Source organism: Scylla paramamosain, chromosome 34, assembly GCF_035594125.1.
Source record: "Scylla paramamosain isolate STU-SP2022 chromosome 34, ASM3559412v1, whole genome shotgun sequence".
Lineage (NCBI taxonomy): Eukaryota > Metazoa > Arthropoda > Malacostraca > Decapoda > Portunidae > Scylla > Scylla paramamosain.
Genome location: NC_087184.1, coordinates 8677720 through 8702890, shown reverse-complemented (window position 1 = coordinate 8702890; position 25171 = coordinate 8677720). Strand labels below are relative to the sequence as shown.

Here is a 25171-nt window from a genome sequence, read left to right as displayed (position 1 = left end):
TGGGAACACTCGGATCCCTGGATGGAGGCAGTACTAATTAATTTGGCTGCTGTTTACGAGGCAAACTTTTTATAAATTACAGCGTTCATATTTTATTGTAGTTATGGATGGCTTATTGCGAACATTAGGGCCAAGTATGCCTGATGCGCCGGTAATGCGATGGCCGGGCTAAAGCGCTTGTAATGGTATATTAGTGTACTGATTATAACAGTCAGTATTCTCAAATACTTCCCTGACTTACTCCACTGTTTTCACTCGGCTCGGGTTGAGATTCTGGTCTTACATAAAACACGACTATATTCACCATTAGGGTTTTGCTACATTTGCTCACCACGTAGCACAACAAAGCTCCCGAAAAGAAGAAAAGGAAAAGAAGACAAAACTAAACTAAATCTGTCTCAGTCAAACCTTCTTGCTTTCATATCTTACTTTATTGACAAAACTTTATATTTCTTTTAAAAGGCAACAACCTTCCTCCTCTTCTCTGCATCGTTCTTGAAGGAGGAAATTCTAGCTAATTTTCGCTCGTATTTACCTGATTCAATGGTATTGCAGGTGCTGTCACGCCTGGCGGGTGCTACCTCAGGTGTCATCAGCAAAGGTAATGTCCAAAAATCGCCGAATAAGAACATCACTACACAATGGTAATGTTTGGTCTGCCATTTTATCTCACTCAGCTGATTCAGGGCTACCACCTTCGCTATTCTCGTATCTTTTGAACGAGCCGTGGTTTCGAATCGGCGGGCCCGGTTCGAATCCGGAGTGGGGCAGTTTGCACTCTACATAAAGCTCACTCAGCTGTTCATCCTTCTTTCGGGTTGGCCAATCACTGAGTACTGGGGGGAACCTGGGGGAGGTCACCTTGGCCCTTAGTCCCGGCCACCACAGACTCGCAAGCCAATGACACGGAGACGCTGAGCCCACGCGCAGGTATACTGTGTGTCTGTTGATACATACAGTCTCATTGTTTGTATCTCCTTACGATGCAGCGTAAGTTACTGAAAATTTGTCTCGATTACATCACTATAACCGCTTGATCCACCATAAAGGATATAAATGTATGACAATATATACTTGAAACTTACAAAATTTGTCGAGTAATGTGTTTAGAAAAGGGATGAACATATAGATGCATAAAAAAAAGGAACTTCTCACTTTATGAACAAATTCTGACACGTGCTTTTGAAAGTGACACTATAAAGGCGATAATTAGCGTTATTTATACCGAGTAACTTACAAAACTAGGTAGCAATGTGACCGAAAAAAAAAAAAAGAATACATAGATGAATAAATAAAAAAATAAAACGATCCACTTCATGATGAACAAAGTGAGACCATAAAGGTAATATAAGTGTTATTTGCACCAGCTAACGAAAGAAACAAGGCGAGTAATGTGCCTACGTGGAATACTGGCGGGGGTGGGGAGCAAGGAGTGGATGCTCTCTTACTATGGAACAGGAGATAGATAGGCTAAAAAGTTCAAGTCACCAGGACCTGATGAAATATATCCCAGAGTACTTAAGGAATGTAAAGAGATTATTAGGGAGCCGTTAGTTTCTGTCTTTAGGAAATCACTGGAGTCGGGTGAGGTACCAGTAATGTGGAGGCAGGCTAATGTAGTGCCCATCTTTAAGAAAGGAGATAAAACTTTAGCGTCTAATTATAGACCTGTCAGCTTAACTTCAGTTGTAGGTAAAATGTTAGAGTCAATAATAGCGAGGAACATTAGGGAACATTTAGACAAACATAACTTGATAAATCAGTCACAGCATGGCTTCGCGAAGGGGAAGTCTTACCTGACAAACTTGTTAAGTTTTTACAGTAGGGTGTACGAGGCAGTAGATAATGGTGATAGTTATGATATCTTATATCTGGACTTTAGTAAAGCATTTGACAATGTACCCCATCAAAGGCTCCTGAGAAAGGTTAGGGCACACGGGATAGATGGGAAGGTGTTAGGCTGGATAGAGTCATGGCTTAGTGACAGGCGACAGAGAGTGGTAATAAACGGCTCGAAATCCGAGTGGGGTCATGTAATTAGTGGGGTGCCACAGGGATCAGTATTAGGGCCATTGTTATTTCTAATGTATATCAATGACTTGGATAGTGGAATTAGTAGTGATGTTAGTAAATTTGCGGATGACACAAAGATAGGTAGATTAATTAGGTCAGAATCGGATGCCATCGCCTTGCAGGCAGACTTAGATAGAATGAATGAATGGACGGATAGATGGCAAATGCAATTTAAAATCAATAAATGCAAAGTGCTTAGCGTAGGTAGAGGAAACCCACACAATAGGTACACATTAGACAGCCAAACTCTGGTAGGTACAGGGTACGAGAAAGATTTAGGAGTTTTAGTTAGCTCTGAACTCCGTCTAGGGAAGCAATGCATAGAAGCCAGAAACAAGGCAAATAGGGTACTAGGATTTATTTTTAGGAGTGTTAAAAGTAGAAGGCCGGGAGTAATATTAAAGTTATACTTGGCGCTGGTCAGACCTCATCTAGACTACGCGGTGCAGTTCTGGTCCCCACATTACAGGAAAGATATAGGTCTATTAGAATCAGTACAGAGGAGAATGACTAAAAGGATACAGGGGATGAGGAGTATTCCTTACGAGGCGAGGTTGAAGCTGTTGAATTTACATTCTTTAGAGAGACGTAGGCTAAGAGGGGACCTGATAGAAGTCTTTAAGTGGTATAAGGGTTATAACAAGGGAGATGTAAGCAAAATTCTTAGGATCAGCAACCAGGGTAGAACAAGAAATAACGGGTTCAAGCTTGAAAAATTTAGGTTTAGGAAGGAGATAGGGAAAAATTGGTTCTCAAATAGAGTGGTAGACGAGTGGAACGGACTCAGTAATCATGTAGTTAGTGCTAGGACACTAGAGAGCTTTAAGAGAAGATTAGACAAGTTTATGGATGGGGATAACAGATGGAAATAGGTAGGTGTGTTTCAAACAGGGACTGCCACGTGTAAGCCTGGTCGCTTCTTGCAGCTTCCCTTATTTCTTATGTTCTTATGTTCTTATGGGTAAATGTTTCAGATTCAGTGTTCTCTTAATGAAGCAACTTTGGCGAATCTTTACAACAGCGAAGGAGAGCAGGCAATAAAGGGTGGTGGTGGTGTTGGTGGTAATGGTGGTGTTGATGATGATGGTGGTGGTGGTAATAATGATGTTTTTCGTAGGTTAAGAAAAGAAGACTTGAAAAAGAAACATATTCTTTATTATTTTTCTATATATTTCTTCTTCCATGACATTGATCAGAGAAAGAGAGAGAGAGAGAGAGAGAGAGAGAGAGAGAGAGAGAGAGAGAGAGAGAGAGAGAGAGAGAGAGAGAGAGAGCTTTCTTCCTCCTGCCCTTCATTTTCTTCCAACAATTGTAGGAAAAAATACATCCACAGAAATCCTGATGAGACGCACACAGAATGGCGGCCCGACAATATTACACACACATACACACACACACATACACACACACACACACACACACATACACACACAGACAGACAGATTACATATCACATAATCTTATTTCTATATGGATTTAGTTATTCGGGGAAATGAAATATACAAGATCTTTCTTTAAACGACATTCTGGGGTATTTTTCTTGTCAATTTATCTGTACGTTTTTTTTTTTTTTTTTTTTTAATTTCTTACAATACAATTCTAGGGTAGTTTTTCATTGTGTGTGTTTTTATACTATATGTATTATTTTCTTCTTCGATAGGTTCACGTTTAGGATATTTTCTTTGTGTATTTTATTGTGCCTTTTTTTTTTTTTAATATACTAGTTTAATTTTTAAGGTATTCCTTACCCTATGTCAGTTTTTACTTATCTATTTACTTATTTTTTTAATCTACAGTACAACGCTGGGGTATAAATTTTTGTCTGTATTTTACCCCACGCTAACTTTTCCTCCTATAGTTTTACGCACGTGTTATTCTTTGTATATAAACTTCCCTGGGTCGGTTTCCATGCATACTTTCCTGAATGTTGTGTAATTCTTTGTGACTGTAGCACCAAGTCTTATCTCTAGGCACACACTTGCTTACCTACACGTGTACGTATACATGAGAAGGTACACACGGTCAGGGGTGTACATGTGCACATAATGAACGCCTTTAGGTATACATGGATACATACAAAGGACATCAGAGGCAAAAATCTTGATCTTTTATGGTAATTTCGTGTAATATAAATTAAATATATGTGGCTTATTTATTGTGAAATATTGAAATGATGGTCTTGATACTGGGAAAAAAATGTATTGAAATAAAGACCTTTTTAATATTGGAATTGGTTTTCTTTTTCCTTTTTTCTTTTCTTTTGATCGGGGAAAGAACATTTTTGGATAATATCTTTTCAGTGCTGTTATTTTTTTTTTTCCTGTGAATAATTAAATAAATAATACATGACTTTCTTTTTACTGCGGTTCAACTTTTTTATATCCTCATCGTCATTTTTCTTTACGTCTTATTCCTGTGTTGTTTAGTATTCTAGTTGTTATTTTCCTTTTAGTTTCTCTCTTTTCCTCTCTTCATCTCATTTCCTACCATATTTTCCATTTTTCTCTCCCTCAATCTTAAAATTACAGAGACCAAAAATATATATATGGATCTTTCAAAACGCAGCTCTATAATTTATTTCTTTGGAATTATCTAAGCGTATCTATTAATCTAGCTCTCTAAAATGCCTCTATATGTACACACACACACACACACACACACACACACACACACACACACACACACACACATACACACACACACACACACACACACAGGCAGAATTTTCGGATAAGCCATAACTACTAAGAACTAATTGCGGATGAGAATCACTAAACAACTGGCAGAGGAGAGAGAGAGAGAGAGAGAGAGAGAGAGAGAGAGAGAGAGAGAGAGAGAGAGAGAGAGAGAGAGAGAGAGAGAGAATCATACTGGTATGTTTGATGTAATGAAACAAAATCAATAATATTCTAAGCATATTTGAAAACGGCTTTGCTAAACACTACAGTAATTTATAAGAAGCAATATGATAAAGAGAGAGAAAAAAAAGGATAACAAAATAAAAGTAAGTAAAAAAATCAACAAAGATTAAAAATTATACAAAAACATTCTGACAGCACTATTACTATTATTATTATTAACATTATTATTATTATAACTATTATTATTATTATTATTATTACTATATTATGTATTATTACTATTACCATTATTTCTTTTTACATCATCAACATCACGTATTATTTTTTTTATTATTATTATCATCATCTATCATTAATATTATGGCTAATACTTTACGAATAACACTGATCATGATAATATTCGACAGGTACACAAAAATAAATATTCTAGCTATTATTTACAAGCTATTTACAGCAATGGCTATTATTAGTAGTATTATGAGAGAGAGAGAGAGAGAGAGAGAGAGAGAGAGAGAGAGAGAGAGAGAGAGAGAGAGAGAGAGAGAGAGAGAGAGAGAGAGAGAGAGAGAGATAGTAGTAGTAGTAGTAGTAGAGGTGGTATAAACATCTATAGCGTAAACATTCTTACAACAACAACAACCAAAAACCGTTTTCTTTCTCCCGTCACCACCAGCAGCGGCCTCACCTTTCCACCAATATACACAAATACAAATATACAGCTTTAGTCTTCACGAGTATGTATGATTTTAAACCTATATCACACACATACGCACACATACATACACACACGTACACACCTATACATACATACATACATACATACAAAACATACCCATAGGAATGACTATACATGGGTTTATGTTATACAAAAAATACATGATACTTTTCTCTTTTTCAACAAGAGAGGAGGAGTAATTACAGTGGTAGTAAAAATACTGTATGGATGGACAGATGAAAGAAACCCATCATTTTCATCAAGCATTTCTCTTTGATGGATTTATGAGACAGTACCTTGAGAATTCATCGTGTGTGTGTGTGTGTGTGTGTGTGTGTGTGTGTGTGTGTGTGTGTGTGTGTGTGTGTGTGTGTGTGTGTGTGTGTGTGTGTGTCCAGACATGCCTAAATTAAAGTAATATTCCATCTGCCTTAATTAACATGCTTTTTCATTGCGTTCATACCTAATAATGATAATAGATAATAATAATGATAGTAGTAGTAGTAGTAGTAGTAGTAGTAGAAGTAGCAGTATTAGTAGTAGTAATAGCAATAATAATAGTAATAATAATAATAATAATAATAATAATAATAATAATAATAATAATAATAATAATAATAATAATAATAGAGAAGAAGAAAAAGAAGAAGAAAAATGAGGGGGGAGAGAATGAAAAAGAAGAGATAAGAGGAAAGGAGAAAGGTTCGGAGGGAGGAGATATAGGAAGGAAAGAGAGGTGGCCAAGAGAGGGAAGAAAGTGAAAGAAGGAAAGCAGAGAGAGGGAGAGGAGAAAATACAAGAAAATACGAACGAGAGAGAGAGAGAGAGAGAGAGAGAGAGAGAGAGAGAGAGAGAGAGAGAGAGAGAGAGAGAGAGAGAGAGAGAGAATTTAAATACATTGTAACAAAGAAAAAGAAAAGAGAAAAAAAGGAGAAATATGTAACCTTCCCTCCTTTTCACTCTCTCTCTCTCTCTCTCTCTCTCTCTCTCTCTCTCTCTCTCTCTCTCTCTCTCTCTCTCTCTCTCTCTCTCTCTCCCCTCTCCCTACCCACATTTTCTCAGCACTTCAATTTGTGTGCCGTTGATGAATGACAATCTTATCAGCTGGCGTCCCTTCCTTCGGGTCCCTGCCCTTTGATGTTGGGAGCTAATGAAGGCAATCCTATTCACCCTGACATACATTAGGGCATCTAGACTCAAAAGAGGACGTGTGTTTACATTTGTCTTAATTTTTTTTCCCTGCCCTCCCTTTCTGTACTTTCCACTCCCTGGAACTAAAAATAAATAGATTAATAGATTATAATACAAGTGAGTTATTAAATGGTATTAGGGGAAAAGGCTATGATAAAATGGGAAAACGAAGGAAGAAAGAAGGTAAGGTTAGGTTTTTCTTGTCATTACTTCCCTTCCTTTCAGCTTCTTCAAACAGGAAATGCGAGGGAAAATTGTATGACGAAAAGGGAAAAGAAGTTATGGAGGAGGTTTCGAAATTCGGTAAAACTGAGAAAAAAAAACCCAGGAAAATTGATAAATGAGGCGTGTTTACATATCTTCCTTATATATTCATCTTGCTCTTCACTTTATTAAATAGAAAAATGAGGAAAGGTATATGTATGATAAATGGGAAAGGAAGGACAATGTTTGTATTGCTCTAAACTACTCAAAACTGAAAAAAATCAGAAAAATATGAAAAATGGGAAAAAAATTATGAAGTAGGTTTCGAAAGCAGCCAAAATTGAAGAAATAGGAAAATCAATAAAATGAGAGAAATATAAATCAAGAAGACATTTAAAAAGAAGTCGTTAAAACTATAATATATAGGAAAATGAATATATTGAGAGAAAAAAACGAAGGAAATTTGGGATAGATGTCCTCAAAATAGAAGAAAAGGGATACTGAATATAATAGAGATAAAACGTGAATAATTGAGAAATTGTAAATCTTATGTTGTTTAAGCTTCAGTTTTATAAAATTTGCTATAAATTCTTCGAAATCGAAATAAAGTTCTGACATACTAAACATTACAATGTAGAAAATTGCAGTACAAATAATTCTTGATATCCTAGTTCTCAAACTAGAAAGAAAGAAGAAAAGAGAAAAGAAAAAAAAAAACTTTGGAGGAAAATTCGACACTGTTTTCTTACATTACATTCAAACTGGAGGAAAATACTATATATAAAACATGAGATACACAGGATGCAAATTTAAATTCTTGAAAATATACATGGAAATGAGATACCATGTAAAATATACAACAGATGGAAAATCAAATATAAAAGTGTTAAGTGTTATTTTTTTTTTTTTGTTTTGTCATCAGTCTGGGTTGAAGAATTCTCAAGTTACTCCACACTTCCTTAGGCGCTACGAAATAAATACTCTCAACCTTACTAATAGTGGACATAAGCTCTATTATTACAAACTACAAGCCCGGACACCTTAACCTGGAGAAAAAACTCTGCCACTTTGCTTTATTTTGAGCACGCCATTGGATAACGCATTAATAAGCCACGTCTCCTTACCCTGCCGCCGTGTGATTGGCGTCCTGTTGAGTGGAGGATATATTTGATTGGTTACTGGTGGATGTGGGCGTGGTTTATTCGCCAAGTTAGTGTGAACGGAGAGTCGGGGTGTGTCATTGCACTTGTTCACCTCCGCAGGCCCATCATGCCCAAGAAAGGTAGGGAACATTAACAGAACTTTACACTGTGACTATCTTTACTTTGAGCCTCACACCACTGCCGCCAGGACTGGTGTAGTGGTGCTGTAGTAGTAGTAGTAGTAGTAGTAGTAGTAGTAGTAGTTGTTGTTGTTGTAATAGCAGTAGTTGTAGTAGTAGTTGTAATAGCAGTAGCAGTAGTAGTGGTAGTAGTAGTTGTAGTAGTAATAATAGTAGTATAGTAGTAGCTGTAATAGTAGTAGTAGTAGTAGTAGTAGTAGTAGTAGTAGTAGTAGTAGTAGTAGCAATAGCAGTAGTAGTAGTAGTGGTAGTAGTTGTTGTAGTAGTATAATGATAGTAGTAGTAGTATTAATAGTAGTAGTAGTAGTAGTAGTAGTAGTAGTAGTAGTAGTAGTAGTAGTAGTAGTAGTAGTAGTAACAGCAGCAGCAGCAGCAGCAGCAGCAGCAGCAGCAGCAGCAGTAGTAGTGGCAGTAGTAGTAGTAGTATTAGTATCAGTAGTAGTAGTAGTAGTAGTAGTAGTAGTAGTAGTAGTAGTAGTAGTAGTAGTAGTAGTAGTAGTAGTTGTTGTTGTTGTTGTTGTTGTTGTTGTTGTTGTTGTGGTAATGGTGATGGTGGTTGTAGTAGCAGTAATAGTAGAAGTAGTAGTAGTAGTAGTAGTAGTAGTAGTAGTAGTAGTAGTACATAGAAATAGCAGGAGAACTGAGAGTAATAGAAATAGTAACATCAGTGGTTATAGTGACGGTGGTGGTGGTAGTAGCAGCAACCAGTGGTGGTAGTAGTAGTAGTAGTAGTAGCAACAGTTGCAGTAGTAGTTGTAGCAGCAGTAGTAGTCATAGCAGTAGTAGTTGTAGCAGCAGTAGTAGTCATAGTATAAGTCAAAGTAATAGCAGCAGCAGTAGCGGTGGTAGTAGTAGGAGTAGTAGGAGTAACAGTAGTAGTAGTAGTGGTAGTAGTAGTAGTATAGTAGTAGGAATAGTAGTAGTAGTTGTAACAGTAGTATTAGTAGTAGAAGTAGTAGTAGGAACAGTAGTAGTAGTAGTTGTAATAGTAATACAGAAAAAGACCCATTGACGTATACATCAACAATATTTCTTGATGACCTCAAGAAATATATGAAGATCAAAGAGGCCTATCTTTATCTTCATCTAGAGGTGTATGTACAGTAGGCCTGACTGACTAATAGGTAATGACTATGTGGTAAATGTGTGTTTTCAGCTTTATGATCCTGCTTTGTGATGACTCAAGTTGCCGTATTGACATGAACACAATTATCACCACTAAATATTTCTTCATCATAACATTCATTTGGTACACAATTTTGCTACTTTTTTTGTGTGTTTGTGTTTGTCATCGCAAATACACAACTTTAACGCAGCGTTTGATTTTCTGTGTTTCTTTTGTCTTTGGAAAATGTCCTTTTTTGTTTATATTCATCTTGACTAGCATGTGGATTGTTTGCTTTACACACACACACACACACACACACACACACACACACACACACACACACACACACACACACACACACACACCACGATAATTAGCCTGAAACTCCCTATATGCAATCACTACAGAAGCACCATCATAGTCATCATCCATCACCACCATCATCATCACTATTACCACCGTCACTACTGCCATCACCGCCGCCAAGACAACCAACACCATCATCACTGACTAGTTTCGCGGCACCAACACGAACACAACCAACACACAACACAGCACAGCACAGCACAACACACTGGCCAAGAATCATCATTACCAACGGGGTTGCATTTCCACGTGTTTATGTAAATTTGACTACATAATGGAATGAATAAAGAATGTGTATTTGATGTGTTGCTTCCTCATTGCAGCTCTTTCTTTTCTTTTTTATTTAATTCTATTGTCTCTTTTTTAAAACACTCCATTTTATTTTTTTTTTCGTTTTCTAAGTGATGTGTTGCTTCATTCGATATTTTCTTAACACTTCATGGTATTTTTCTTCGTTTATCTTTTTTTTAGACACCACTTTACCTCTTTTTTTTGTGTTACTTCATTCTTTAATCTTCTATGCACTTCATTATTTGTTTTCTTGATCTGTCTCTCTTAATGTAATGTGAAGCTGTTTGTCTTTATCTCCCATATGAAAACACTTCATTGTGAGGATTTTTTTTTTTTTTTGTTTCTCTCTCTATACCACTTTCTTCTCAAACATCTAATTATGTACCTTTGTCTCTTCTACACACAACACTCAATGTCTTTCCAAAACACCCAACCGTAAGACTTCTCTTTTTAATATTCACCTTATTGTGTAATCTTGTCTATTTCAATTGGAAAAATAACATTGAACGTCTATTTTTCTGTCTGTCTCTTCCAGACACCTTGTTGTCTTTTTCCTTGATACGAAGCCTTGAGTGTTGTTCTTTTCCAGTCTTTCTTCCTTAAGAGTTCACTTCACTGTGTCACCATCATGAGGAGTCACTATCATCACCATCACCCTCATCATCTTGTGTTCATCATCATCACACTCTGGCAAGAAGGTGGGCTGATCATGTTCCACCAATCAGGCCACATGGGCCATATATGACAGCCAATCAGCTTACGTCTTATTGGGCTACGCTTCTGAAGGGCTTCGTGCATTTGGAGAAAAAAAAGAAAAAAGAAAAAAAACGTGATTTTTCAGGACGTTTTCTGAGATTAATGAAAAAAATCGTGTGAAATGATCAGATGATGACACGAGGTTTGAAAGAATAGTTTTGTGTTTTCCTTGCTGGGTTTTCATCGGCAGGTGATTCAGGTGAGGCCACACCTGCGAGCTTCTCGGCAGATGATTTAATTAAGCTGGTCTGAGAGTCGCCAGGTGAAATGGGACTTGAGCAGGTGTTAATTAGTGTCGTACTTGAACGTGTGTGTGTGTGTGTGTGTGTGTGTGTGTGTGTGTGTGTGTGTGCACGCGCGCGTGCGCACCATATATAGCAAGTTTGTATATGTAATGTATGTAATGTGTGTGTGTGTGTGTGTGTGTGTGTGTGTGTGTGTGTGTGTGTGTGTGTGTGTGTGTGTGTGTGTGTGTGTGTGTGTGTGTGTGTGTGTGTGTGTGTGTGTGTGTGTGTGTGTGTGTGTGTAAAAGATCAGTAAAATCTTGTCTCAGCTTGCGGACGTATGGAAGTGTGCACACACACACACACACACACACACACACACACACACACACACACACACACACACACACACACACACACACACACACACACATGGGACAACAGCCATGACCATTACACCCTCCAACACACACCTGAGAAGAATACTGGCCTCTTTAACCTTGGTCCGCACACCTGTTCAGTCCGCCAGCTCACACCTGGTCTGGAGCGCACCACTCAGCACCACCTGTCCTGGGGGGAAGGAGGGTGGAGCAGGGGAGCACAGGGCATCGTTCTCTATTACCATATTACCCAGTTTCTGAAGCGCCTTGAAATCAATTACTTCTGTCCATCACGTCGTTAGTGCTGAAATTATATGTAACTTAATCTTTTTCCCCTCTGTCCTCGCCCTCGCTTCGTCGTGTTTCCTGCAACATTTCTTCAGCGTGCACCGTTATGAGCGCCGCGGAGTGTGAGAGCGGGGCAGAGAGCGGTACGCGGCCCTCACCTGCCGGCGGCACAGCGCAGCATACTCGTGGAATTAACAGGTAATTACATTTCTCGCATTAGGTGATGCTTTACCGCGTCCCGGTACGGCGTGAGGGGCAGCGTGCATCTCGCGGGCGTGGCAGATGCACGCGGTAACTGAGGGACACAGAGACGCTCCTGGTGAGAGGAAGCACCGGGGCATGGGACACATTTACCACGAGCCTCGCTGCACACACACACACACACACACACACACACACACACACACACACACACACACAGCCCCTCAGAAGCCTCATCTTGCTCCGCCATCACGAGACAACGAGACACGCCAGCACGCGCAGCCCTGGTTGTTAACGCCCCGAGGAGGAGGAACATGAGTCACCACGTTGCCTTCCTCGCGGCGGCGTTCAGATGGCTGAGATCTGCTCCAGGATGAGGCAGCGCTCCCCTGACGAGGCCCTGGAGCGGTCGTGCGAGAACTTTGGCGTGGCGGTCTCCAGGACGGTGTATTCAGTGAGGGCGGTGGAGGAGCCGTTCTGGTGGTTGTGTCTTGAGGCCTCCACGTGGCGGGACACTGCCTGCCCCTTAGCGGCCACCACCACGCCGCTGGGGCCCGGCCGGCTGCTGCGAGGCCTGTGAAGGGACGAAAGGGAGGTAGAGGGGTGTGGGTGCCTGCAGGGAAGTGTGCACGGGGTGGAGGTAATGAGATAATCAAGGTAAATATGGAAAGGCAAATAATATGTTGCACTGTATTGTAATGGTTGTACAAATAAAGAAAGTAAATAAAGGAAGGAAAATAGAAGGGTGTAAGTGTCTTTAGAAATGTGCACAATGTGTTGGTAATGAGCTTATGAGATAAATAACAATGTTTGCACAGCTGAGAAGCATTAAACAATGCACTGCGATTTCATGGTTGTATGAATACCTGTAAAGGAGGTAAAGGGAGGAAGACAGAGAGATGTGTGTGCCTCCAGGGGATGTGCATGATGTGGTGGTAATGAACTAATTAAGATAAATCGAATGAATAAAGGAATTAATGTGTTCGACTAAGTAAATAGTGCTGATCATAATACACCGCGTTATAGGAGTAGCGTTGATAGCAATGTACTGTAACTTGGAAGGGGATTCCCACAGGGGGTCCCCTGCCCATAACAGGGTACCAAGGGGCAAGAGGCACCGAAGCTTTTAAGGTGTGCCGCTAACCCCTGAGGCCTGAGCGGTAGATTCCCTACTACACCAATAAGGGTCGTTAGTGCATCCAAACCCTTGGTGGATAAAGGGATGCTTTTCAAGATACCCAGGGGTTACATGAGGGGTAGGGGTGCCTCTGATCCCCTAAATGATGGAACTGATCTTTTAAAAGATGACCCGATCCCCTTATGGTCTGCCCTGACCCCAAAGTGGATGCCTAGACCCCTAAAGAGGGTAGGTCAGAGTTCACAATAAGGAGTCGGGACACAACCACCAAAGAAACATATCGTCCGCGGCGAGGATGGAGAGAGAACTCAAACGAGCGAAGGAGTGGCATGGTGGAGGAGAAGGGGGAGGAGCCTTGTCATCTCTGGAAACAACCGGCATGGAAGGGCTCTCTGCTGACCCTCTCGTCTAGGACCAGAGGGGAGCGATACAGGAAGAGCAGGAAGGGTGGGGAAGACACCTGCAGCCACAACGCAAACCCTGGAAAAGGCACAGCACCACAGGCACCATCCGGCTGAGGGCAGCACCCAGCAGCGGAAGCGTGAACAGTGTGAGGAGACAGAGGCACCGTCCCTCCAACTCGAGAATTACTCACGCCTTTTATATTTTCATTTATTTATTTATTTATTTTTTTTATGTAGGAGGGACACTGACCAAGGGCAACAAAAATCCGATAAAAAAAAAATGCCCACTGAAGTGCCAGTCCCATAAAAAGGGTCCAAAGCGGTAGTCAAAAATTGAAGGATAAGAGCTCTGGAAGGCATGTAGTGATGTCTTACCTGAGTAGAATATTGCAGGAAAAACACCTGTGCGACATTTGATGTGTATCCAACACACACATACACACACACACACACACATACACACACATGCGCGTGCGTGTACAGACGACAGAGGTGTTTTTTCCTACGGTTTATAATTCTCTCTCTCTCTCTCTTCAAAGACAGCTTTCCTTTTTGTTCGTTTCTCGTTAACAAAAATACCCTCAATTTCTTTCTTCATTACGTGTTTTCCCCTTTAGTGCTTCTTTCAACTGCGAGAGAGAGAGAGAGAGAGAGAGAGAGAGAGAGAGAGAGAGAGAGAGAGAGAGAGAGAGGAAGAGGGAGAGAGAGAGAGAGAGAGAGAGAGAGAGAGAGAGAGAGAGAGAGAGAGAGAGAGAGAGAGAGAGAGAGAGAGAGAGAGAGAGAGAGATCATTAGAGAGACTTGGGATCTACACTTTTACCTCCGGCGACACACACACACACACACACACACACACACACACACACACACACACACACACACACACACACACGCACACACACACTCTAACTTAAGCAGGGGGACAGCAGCAGGACGACGAGGAAAGATGACGAGGAGGCGCCACAGCAGGGGGAGCAGGAGCAGGGCGGGCCTGGACGAGAAGTAGGGGACGTCTGCAGGATCATTTAGGCAGCAGCAGCAGCAGCAATAGTCAGGGCAGGGGCGGCAGCGGGATGTGAGAATCCTCTTGAAGGCGTCACGAAACTCTTGGATTGAAGATGGAGTAGATGATGGGGTTGAAGGAGGAATTGGTGTAGCCGAACCACGTGAGGGTCTGCAAGAGAGGAACAGGTGAGGGAGTGGCAGTGAAAAAATTAGTTAACCCTTTCACTGCGATACGAGACAACTAACAGAACCAGAAGCAATGCATGATTTTTTTATAGGCAAATACTAATAACTTAGGGATGAAAAAGGAGATATTTTGTAATTTTTACCCAGTTTAAAGATTGGATGTGGCTGTAAAACAAGTAAATACGTCTCAGAGTGATTAGTAATTAAGGAAAGATGTATCAAATGATAGCCAAAGGGTTAAGAAAGGTGATTATAAAAGAGATTGTGTTGAGTGAGTGAAGAGGTGAGTCAGTGTGTGGGAAGGGAGTTAAGGTAAGAGAAGGGATTAAAAAGAGAGGCTGGTGATGTGAAAGAAGACGAGAGAAGTGGATGTTAGTAAAGAGAGGTGCGTCAACGAACAGGTGAGTGTGAGTAAATTAGAGGAGAGACGAACGCGTGTGAAGAGGAGGTGAATGTGTGAGTAAAGAAAGATGAATGCGAGTGGAAGAGATGTTAGTGTGAAATTTTGGGAAATGATAGCTGAATGTATGAGTGAAGAGAAGGAAGGTGAACATATGAGTGAAGGAAGAGACGAAGAAACGAGAAGTAAGTGAAGAGAAGAAACGAGTGCGTGAGTGAAGAGGAAAGGTGAGAGTGCAAGTGAAAGAAAAAAAAAAAAAGGTGAGGGTGAAGAGAAGACTTGAGAGCGTACGAGAAGAAAAGAAGCCGCGAGTGGTGAATGAAGAGAAATTAAAGAAAGAGGAAGGGTGAATAAATGAAGAAGAGAAGTGAGAATCTGAGAGAAAAAACAAACAAGCAAACAAGCAAACAAACAAACCACGTATCTTCCACTAATACCCCTTCCTTTACACAACTCTCCCTCCTACTTATCTGAGAGGAAAGAATGCAGTCACTGGAACCACAGACCACAATATGATGAAGAGTCCTGGCTATCGTAGTGGTCTCGTTGTCTGAAGCACTGTACTTTCTTCTCAAGGGCTCGATTCCCATGGAGGACCTCTCGCAATGAATTTACTTAACCCTTATATTTCTCAGTGTTTCCATGAAGTACCCAAGGAAGACGTTACAAGACCAGGGAGGGAAGGAAGGGTAGGTAAAAAAGATAAGGGGAGGACATGAAGTGCAGAAAACAGGAGGGAAAGTAGGAAAATTAAAGGGGTAGATGAAAAGATGAGAAGATGAGAATAACGAAGATAATAAGTGGAGGGAGAAAGGGTAAAAAAAAAAAAGGTGGATTTTAAAAAGGTTAGAGGAAATGAAGTACACAGAACTCGAGAGAAAGGAGAAAGGTAAATAAGGTAGATAAAAAGATGAGAGGAAGAGGACTACCGAGAACTGCAGGCGTGGGGAGAAAAAGTAAAGGAAAAGTGGATGAAAAAATAGAAGAACAGAAGTACAAAGAACATTCATGACACACGAAAGGCAAAAAGGTGAAAGAGAAACAGAAAAAAAGGGAAAGAACATAAAAACATAAAAAGGGGAGTTAAAGAGATTAGAGGAAGAGAAGTACAGATAACTGAGGAAACGACGAAAAAAAAAAAGGCAAAGTAAAAAGGTGAGAGGAAGAGAGGTGCGTAAAATAGAGGGGGGAGAAAAAAAATGGATAAAAAAAGAAAGAGAGACGTGAGAAGAAAATGTTAGAATGTAGAAGAGAAAGAAGGAAAGAAAAAGGAAAGAAAGAAGATGGAATAGCAAATAAATAATAAAAGGTTCCGAATATGAGAGAAGGTACGGAAAGAAAGATGCGATTGTATAGAAACGAAAAAGCGAAAACCTGGAAGGGAAGAAAGATAGGAAGGGAAAGAAACAAAAGGAAAAGAATGGGAAGAAAAATAGGGCAAGGAACGAAAGGAGGTGGGGAAACAATGAAAAAAAGAAAAGTGAAAATCTGGAAGGGAAGGAAGAGAAGGAAGGGAAAGGAAGAGGAGGTGAGGAAATATACTGAGGGAAAGGTGATACGGGGGGTTTATCAGAGCCAGGTAAAAGCGCGGGAAAGAGAGAAGGGGAGAGAATGAGGGCGAGGGAGAGACAAAAAGTGAGAGGAAGGAGGGAAAAAAGGAGAGAGGAGCCTGGAGGAAGTAAGAACAAGGAATTAGTTGGGAGACAGGAAAAAGGAAAGAGATACGGGGAAAGGAAGGAAAGGTGATGGAAACTGCAGGGAGAGACTATTAGGAGGAGGAGGAGGAGGAGGAGGAGGAGGAGGAGGAGGAGAGAGGAGGAGGAGAAAGGAGGAGGAGGAGGAGAAGGAGGAGGAGGAGGAGGAGGAGAGATCAAGGGGAGTAGTATTCATAATGGAAGGACTTACGTAAAGAGAAAAGGTAAAAAGTTGGGAAGTGTGTGTGCGTTAGTTTGTTTCTTGGTGTGTGTGTGTGTGTGTGTGTGTGTGTGTGTGTGTGTGTGTGTGTGTGTGTGTGTGTGTGTTGAATAATCATTTAAAGTAAGACGGAAACTGTATCCAGACAATTGTACTAAAATGATCACACGTACACACACACACACACACACACACACACACACACACACACACACACACGCACCTTGAACACCACCTCGGGGATACACTCGTGGCAGAATGCGGCGGCGATGTTGACACAGAAAAAAGGGAACCCAGCAGGTGAGGAAGGTTCCCACGATAATTCCTACTGTGGTCGCTGCTTTGGGACTCCGACACGTGACAAGGCGCCGCTACCTTCCTGGGGCGGCTCGTGTCTCCCTCCAGCGACCCCAGTGTGACCGGGCGCACTAGGGCCTGGAGGAGGGGGTGAAGGAGGGGGGGGTTAGTGAACAGGTGTGTGTGGGAGTATATAAGAAAAGTGAAGGTGCAATATGTAGTAGTGTGTGTGTGTGTGTGTGTGTGTGTTTTCTCATTTTCTTTTTATCCCATTTTCTTTCGTTTGGTCTGTTAGGTCTTCCTTTCTAAGTTACTTTTTTCTTCTTTTGTTATTTATTTATGTCAGTTCCTTATTTCTTCCTTCTTTTTCTCTGTTATCTTCTTTTCTTATTACCATTCCAGCTTCCTTGCTATTATTATTATTGTTATTATTATTATTATTATTATTATTATTATTATTATTATTATTATTATTATTATTATCATTATTATTATTATTATTATTATCACCATCGTCATAATTATTATCATTATTGGTATTACTTTCCCTTTCGCCGGAAATTAATGTTGTTATGCTTTCACGTCTTAATTATTCTTCATTATTACCTCCTCCTCCTTCTCCTCGCTTAATTGATCAAAACTCATTACTTTTCTTCCTAAAAGTAGACAAAGTTTAGGATTATAAACAAAAAGTATAGATTCTCTCTCTCTCTCTCTCTCTCTCTCTCTCTCTCTCTCTCTCTCTCTCTCTCTCTCTCTCTCTCTCTCTCTCTCTCTCTCTCTCTCTCTCTCTCTCTCTCTCTCTCTCTCTCTCTCTCTCTCTCTCTCTTAGCTTCCAGACATGTCAAGCAGTTCTTGAAAATATTTAATATTGCGTGTATAAACTTTTCCAGGGTTATCTTTTTTAGGATTTCATAGGTTGCTGTGGGCAGAGAGAGAGAGAGAGAGAGAGAGAGAGAGAGAGAGAGAGAGAGAGAGAGAGAGAGAGAGAGAGAGAGAGAGAGAGAGAGAGAGAGTTTGGCCATTGTGTTTCGACTAAATCTCTCTCTCTCTCTCTCTCTCTCTCTCTCTCTCTCTCTCTCTCTCTCTCTCTCTCTCTCCAATAACAAGTTGAAGATTAAGTTTTCATAACCTTCATTATCTTCATCTTTCTTTCGTGTCCTCGTCTTCCTCTTCCTCCCTTCTCCTCCTCCTCCTCCTCCTCCTCCTCCTCCAGTAATTGCTGCCTCTGAACCCAATAAACGGAACAAACAAGATCAAACAGATTTTAATTATTTACTCAATTCTTCATTCTCTCCAAAATATTTTGTGCTGTCTTAACTATGGTTTACTTATTTTCATTTTTTTTTATTCCTAATGTGGTTGTGGCTGTAGCTGTAGTAGTAATAGTAGTAGTTGTAGTTGATGTCATCGTTCTTATTCCTATTATTATTATTATTATTATTACAACATCGGATAAACCAACAACAACAACAACAACAACAACAACAACAACAAATACTACTACTATTACTACTACTGCTACTACTACTGCTATTACTACATCAACAACTACTAGTATTGCTGTTGTTACTTAATAATAATAGTAATAATAAAAATAATAATAATGATAATAATAATGCTAATAATAACAATAATAATAATAATAATAATGAACAGAAAAACAAACCATAAATATTGTAAAACAGATACATTACAGTTCTTTTTTTTGTTTAGAGAAACGTTCTCTCTCTCTCTCTCTCTCTCTCTCTCTCTCTCTCTCTCTCTCTCTCTCTAATCCCTCGCTCCCAGTGCACTCTGGCCGCCCTTTGCTCCCACTAAGCCCATCCACGCTAACCTGGTCGTGGAGAGAGAGAGAGAGAGAGAGAGAGAGAGAGAGAGAGAGAGAGAGAGAGAGAGAGAGAGAGAGAGAGAGAGAGAGAGAGTCTATATGTCGTGTGTGTGTGTGTGTGTGTGTGTGTGTGTGTGTGTGTGTGTGTGTGTGTGTGTGTGTGTGTGTGTGTGTGTGTGTGTGTGTGTGTGTGTGTGTGTGTGCGTGCGCGCGCGCTCATGAGCGCATTAAATGGATAAAAAATAAAAAAAAATGAAATAAAACCTCCCCTTCCAGCATTGAGCCAATTAGCAGCAAGAGGGCGGAAGTTTTGGCCAATCAGAGGACAGCTTACGTTTCCCTGCAGCCAATCACATTCACTTCCTGCATAAGATCAAGGAAGGTCTTTTCTTGCATGGACTAAATTCTCTTTTTTTCTTAATATTAAGGCTGATGATTTATAGAAAGAAAGGAAAAAAATAATACATAAATAAAAAATAAATAAAAGTCAGGATATTTTTTTTCTCTCACTTTGTTTTTCTTTACTTCCCCTATTAATAATTCTTGAGTTTTTATTTATTTCTGTTTTATTAGGAAGTAAATGGTTTGTAAAGTAACATAAGACATCATCAAAGGTGCTCTCTCTCTCTCTCTCTCTCTCTCTCTCTCTCTCTCTCTCTCTCTCTCTCTCTCTCTCTCTCTCTCTCTCTCTCTCTCCCCTCTTCGCTAACTCGCTTATAACTGAGTACCTTCCCTCTTCCTGCTTTTCTCTTTCAATCCCTTTCTCTAATCCTATCTTTCTCTTTTACGTCCATTCCCAATTTCTCCTTGCTCTGTTTCCATTCATTGTTTATTTCCTTTCCCCTCTTCCGTGTGCTAAGTGAGATATTTTCCTCCTTTCCTACCGTCTTCCTTTCCTTCCTTCGTTCCATCCTTTATTCTGCCTTTCTGCGTTCTCTCCTCCCTCCCTCTTTATTCTCTAAATCCACACTTTCTTCCTTTATCCTTGTATTGTCTTTCTTTGTTTTTCCTGTTCACTTATACATCATTCCTTTTATGTTATTCCTTTTCGTCATTTCTTCTCTCATTTAAACTGTTCCTCTATTCATCACGCAATCAACTTGTCTCTCCATCCATCTATCCATTAATTAATCAGTCAACTTACGTATCTGTTTACCCATTCATCCACCCTGTCCACCCTGTCCATCTGTCCACCCATACCTCTGTCCATCCATCAATTAATCAACTTAACCCTCCATTCATCCCTCTATCCCTCATTCATCAACCAATCAATTTACCTATCCATCCATTCATGTATCCATCCATCTATTCATTAATCCCACCATCTATTCACCCATTCATACATCTATCCATCCATTTATTCACCCATTCATTCATCCACCCATCCATTAATTCATTCATCCATCTATTCAGTCAATCACCAGTCAATAATTAACCAAAGTATCCATCAAGCACTAACCAGTCTATCCACCCACCCATCCACCCACCCAGCACCCCACCACTGCGCACCTTGATGGACTCCACGTGTCTCTTGGCGTACAAGTAGAGGCGGGAGTAAATGGCGAGCATGACGCAGCAGGGGAGGAAGAAGCTAATGCAGGAGGACACCACGGCGTAGATCTTGCTTAGCTCCAGGGCGCACTGCAGCTGGCCCGCGTCCCCGCCCGCCCCGCCCTGCTGCTGCTGTGGGGGAGGGAAAGGTAGGGGTAAGAAGACGAGAATATGCATAGAGGTGATAATACAAGAATAAGAGTGGAGGTAAACAAGTGTACAGTAGAGTAGAGTAGAGGTGATAAACTAGTAATAATAATAAAGATAAAATAATAATAGAGATAAAAAAAAAAAATATAGAGATAATACAAAAAAATAGTTTTCCTTTGGGCTGTTCCGAAAAGTAAATAAGAAAATTTCCAAAGAAAATTAAACAAACAAACAAGCAAACAAATATAGAGACCCAGCAAAACCAAACAACCAAACCAAACCAAACAAAAAACACACAAAAAAACAAACAAACAAACAAACAAGCAAACAAACAAATAAACAACTTTCCCGCACACGCCCCGTCTTCTGCACCTTCGTCAGTCACTCCCATTACAAACATATCTACCTTCGCTGCATCCATTAAATGATAAACCTTCTTCCCCTTAGTCTTCCTCTCTTTCACCCCCCTCCGCCTCCCCACACACTCCCCGCCTCTCCTCTCGACACGCCCACACCACCTCAGTCTCGCCTCTCAAGAATAATGAACTATGATAACACGTATTTTGAATTGTACGAGTTTGAAGCACTAAGTCAACAATCAATTACGCGTCATTAAGGTATTTGTAGTTATTGTTATATCTGGCGACTCATCTGAAGTTAGTGGTGAAGGAGGAATAGACAGGAATAGACACTAATTAGACGCAGATATAAGGATGTGCGTCGGAGTAAAACTGTTAGGAAAGAAGGCGCTGTTTTGTTCTGGCATTACTTGCTGAAAATAGGAAAAAAGTATGCTGGAATCGTAGAATGGTAACGTTAACAATAGCAGTGCGAATAATAATAATAATAATAATAATAATAATAATAATAATAATAATAATAATAATAATAAGAAGAAGAAGAAGAAGAAGAAGAAGAAGAAGAAGAAGAAGAAGAACAACAACAACAACAACAAAAAGAACAAGAACAGGAACAAGAAAAGAAAACAACAACAACAACAACAACAACAACAACAACGACAAATAAAACAAATAAAACAATAACAACATATAAAAAGAAAAGAGAAGGAAGATAAAAGGAATAACAGAGGGAAGAAAGAGCAACAATAAACAAAGGAAGGGATACACACACAATGAAAAAAGGAGGAAGAGAAAGATAAGAAATAGATCCATCTGCTTATTTGTTTGGCTTTCTATTTTATTTCTTTATCTATTCCTGTCTGCGAATATTCAACATTTGTTTATCTTTGTTTATTTTTCTTAAGTAACCTTCAGATGTTTCCTGGTCAGTTACTTAAAACACATCCTTGATCTTGTATGTTAATTACCCCCTCTCTCTCTCTCTCTCTCTCTCTCTCTCTCTCTCTCTCTCTCTCTCTCTCTCTCTCTCTCTCTCTCTCTCTCTCTTGCTTCCTTCTTTCCTCTTACCCCCTTCCCTTTCTTTCTTCCGTACCTTCCCAATTCTCTCCTTCCTTCCTTCCTTCCTTTTTTTCTTTCTTCTCTTCCTGTTTCCTTTCCCCAGTTGTTCTTTTCTTTCCCCAAGCTTTTTGCCTTCCTTCCTTCCTCCATTCCTCCTTTCTCTTCATTTCTTACTTTCTATAGATCTCTCTTTTTTCCATCATAACCAGTGTCAATATTTTTATCCCCAATCTATTATTCCTCCATATTCCTTCCTCCTTTCTCTCCACCTCTTTTTTCCTCCCTTTATCACAGTCTCTCCATCTTTCTCTAATCCCTTTAACTCCCTTATCTCTATTCCCTCTCAATCTTTTTTCCCCTTTTTCTCATTAGTAATTCAATTCTATCTTTTCCATATCCTCTCTCCTTCCATTTTCACCTTCTCCCTATTCCTTTTCCGTTATTCCTTCCGCCTCTTTCCATTTATATTTCGTTATATTACTCTCTCTCTCTCTCTCTCTCTCTCTCTCTCTCTCTCTCTCTCTCTCTCTCTCTCTCTCTCTCTCTCTCTCTTTTTCTCTACCTTTCCATCACTAATTATCTATTCAGTATATGTTTCAACACAAAGGAAGGAAGAACAGGGAGCAGCAAATTTGTTAACCCTTTCTCTTATACTTTCCTATTCTCACTCAGCATAACTTAACTTGGCGTAACTTAAACCTTATCTTAGCCTCATTAGCGTAACCTTTCAATTTGTACTTAGCGAAACTTACCCTCCAATTCTCACTCAACATATCTTACGCTCCTATCCTCAGTCAGCGTAACTTAACCTGCAATTCTCACTTGCTTAACCCTCTCTTCCTCCTCCTCCTCCTCCTTACCTGCTCCTCATCCCTGGCTACATGTGGCTTGTGGAGCTTCAGGCTGATGGGCAGGAAGGACACGAGGGCACTCAGCACCCAAATGCCAGCGATGCTCAGAGTCACAATCCTCTTCGTCATCCACCGCCCATACCGCAACGGGTCCTGCCGGGAGAGCGAGCGATGGGTGGATAGGTGGGTGGGTATGTGGATTGATAGATAGATAAAATAGATAGATAGATAGATAGATTTATAGATAGATAGAAAAAATAAATAGATGGGTGATTAAACAGACAGATATGTAGATAGATAGATAGATAGATAGATAGATAGAGAGAGAGAGAGAGAGAGAGAGAGAGAGAGAGAGAGAGAGAGAGAGAGAGAGAGAGAGAGAGAGAATTACACAGAAGAATAAAGAGGGATGAAAGGAGGGAGAGAGAGAGAGACAAAACGAGGAAAGCAAAGGAAACAGAGAGGGAGAGAGAGATAATGAGAGATAAACTGCAGATGGGTGAGGAGAGGGAAAATGAGAAAGGAGACACGAATAGAGAGAATGATAACAGCGGAAACAGCGGCAGAGGAATTAAAGGAGAAGGAAAGAGGGAAAAATAGTAAAGAAGAAACAGTAGGAGAGAGAAAGGTGGAGAAAGGGTGTGACAGCGAAGAAAAAGAGAAAGAGAAGGAAGAATAAGAGGAAGGGTAGGAAATAGGTGAAGGGGAAAGAAAAAATAGATCGGGGGAAAGCATAAAGGAAAAAAAGTTGATTGGATGGAAGAAAATAAGATAAAAATGAGAAAAAACTAGGGCGAGGGAGAGGGAAGGAAGAAAGAAAGGAGATAAAAAGAAAGAAAATAATTTATGACGATTTTTTTGATAACTTTCTTTTAATTCAGCTTTTATCTCTTTTGCTTCACTTTTTTCCTTTTTATCTTTCATTTTTCATTATCATCGTCAAATTAATCACAAATATTGAACTTTATTTATATTTTCAATGCATTTTTTTCTTTCATTCTTTTATCTATTTTTTTATTATGCACTCTTTCTTTACTTTTACCCCTTTTTTTGTTCGTTGATAAGTTAAAACACGGTAAGGGGAAACACACACACACACACACACACACACACACACACACACACACACACACACACACACACACACACACACACACACACACACACACGTACACATACAAATTACCATGTCAATTTTCTATGCATACATACATGTACGTAATAAATGACGGTCATATTTTGGTACATTCTCTCTCTCTCTCTCTCTCTCTCTCTCTCTCTCTCTCTCTCTCTCTCTCTCTCTCTCTCTCTCTCTCTCTCTCTCTATTAATTTGTCTACTTACGCATCTATCATTATTTCTTTCTCTGATTCTGCATTTGTCTATCTATCCATCCAATGAGTTCGCTTGAGTTACTTCCAAACTCTCTCTCTCTCTCTTTCTCTCTCTCTCTCTCTCTTCCCTCACCTTGATGTGGATGTAGCGGTCTAGGCTGATGGCGCACAGGTTCACGATGGAGGCGGTGGAGCACATGACGTCGAAGGCAATCCAGATGTCACAGTATTCGCTCCCGAAGGGCCAGTACCCGAGCAGGTCATTGACGAGGGCGAAGGTCATCACCACGCAGGCCACAAACAGGTCCGCGATGGCCAGGGACACCACGAACAGGTTGCCGATCTTGCGAAGGTTCCTGTCGGTGTACACGGCAAGGCAGACCAGCACGTTCCCGAAGATGGAGAGGAAGATGACGAATGAGAGAACGATACCTGCAAGTGAAGGGAGACTGGGGTAAGTGGTGGTGTGTGTGGGCCTTGTGTTCTTTAAGTATCTTGGGTTCTTGTAAGAATAATTATGTGTGTGTGTGTGTGTGTGTGTGTGTGTGTGTGTGTGTGTGTGTGTGTGTGTGTGTGTGTGTGTGTGTGTGTGTGTGTGTGGTGTATTCTATAAGTATCTTGGGTTCTCGTAAGAATAGTTGTTGGTGTGTGACTGTGGCTTGTGTTCTTATTTGGGACTTTCGTAAGATTAGTT

General features: G+C 40.2%; 1 protein-coding gene across 1 annotated transcript in view; it reads right to left on the bottom strand.

Annotated features, from left to right (window-relative positions):
• Positions 1 to 9793: 9793 nt before the first annotated feature.
• The window catches only part of LOC135090102 (dopamine receptor 1-like), a 20513-nt gene continuing 5135 nt past the window's right edge, over positions 9794 to 25171 (bottom strand). The window contains 10 exon segments of the mRNA XM_063986443.1: positions 9794 to 12565; positions 14493 to 14536; positions 14538 to 14651; positions 14653 to 14715; positions 17270 to 17335; positions 17337 to 17390; positions 17392 to 17481; positions 20684 to 20857; positions 23154 to 23297; positions 24611 to 24909. Coding sequence (XP_063842513.1) covers positions 12349 to 12565; positions 14493 to 14536; positions 14538 to 14651; positions 14653 to 14715; positions 17270 to 17335; positions 17337 to 17390; positions 17392 to 17481; positions 20684 to 20857; positions 23154 to 23297; positions 24611 to 24760 — 1116 coding nt within the window. The 5' untranslated portion in view covers positions 24761 to 24909 and the 3' untranslated portion in view covers positions 9794 to 12348.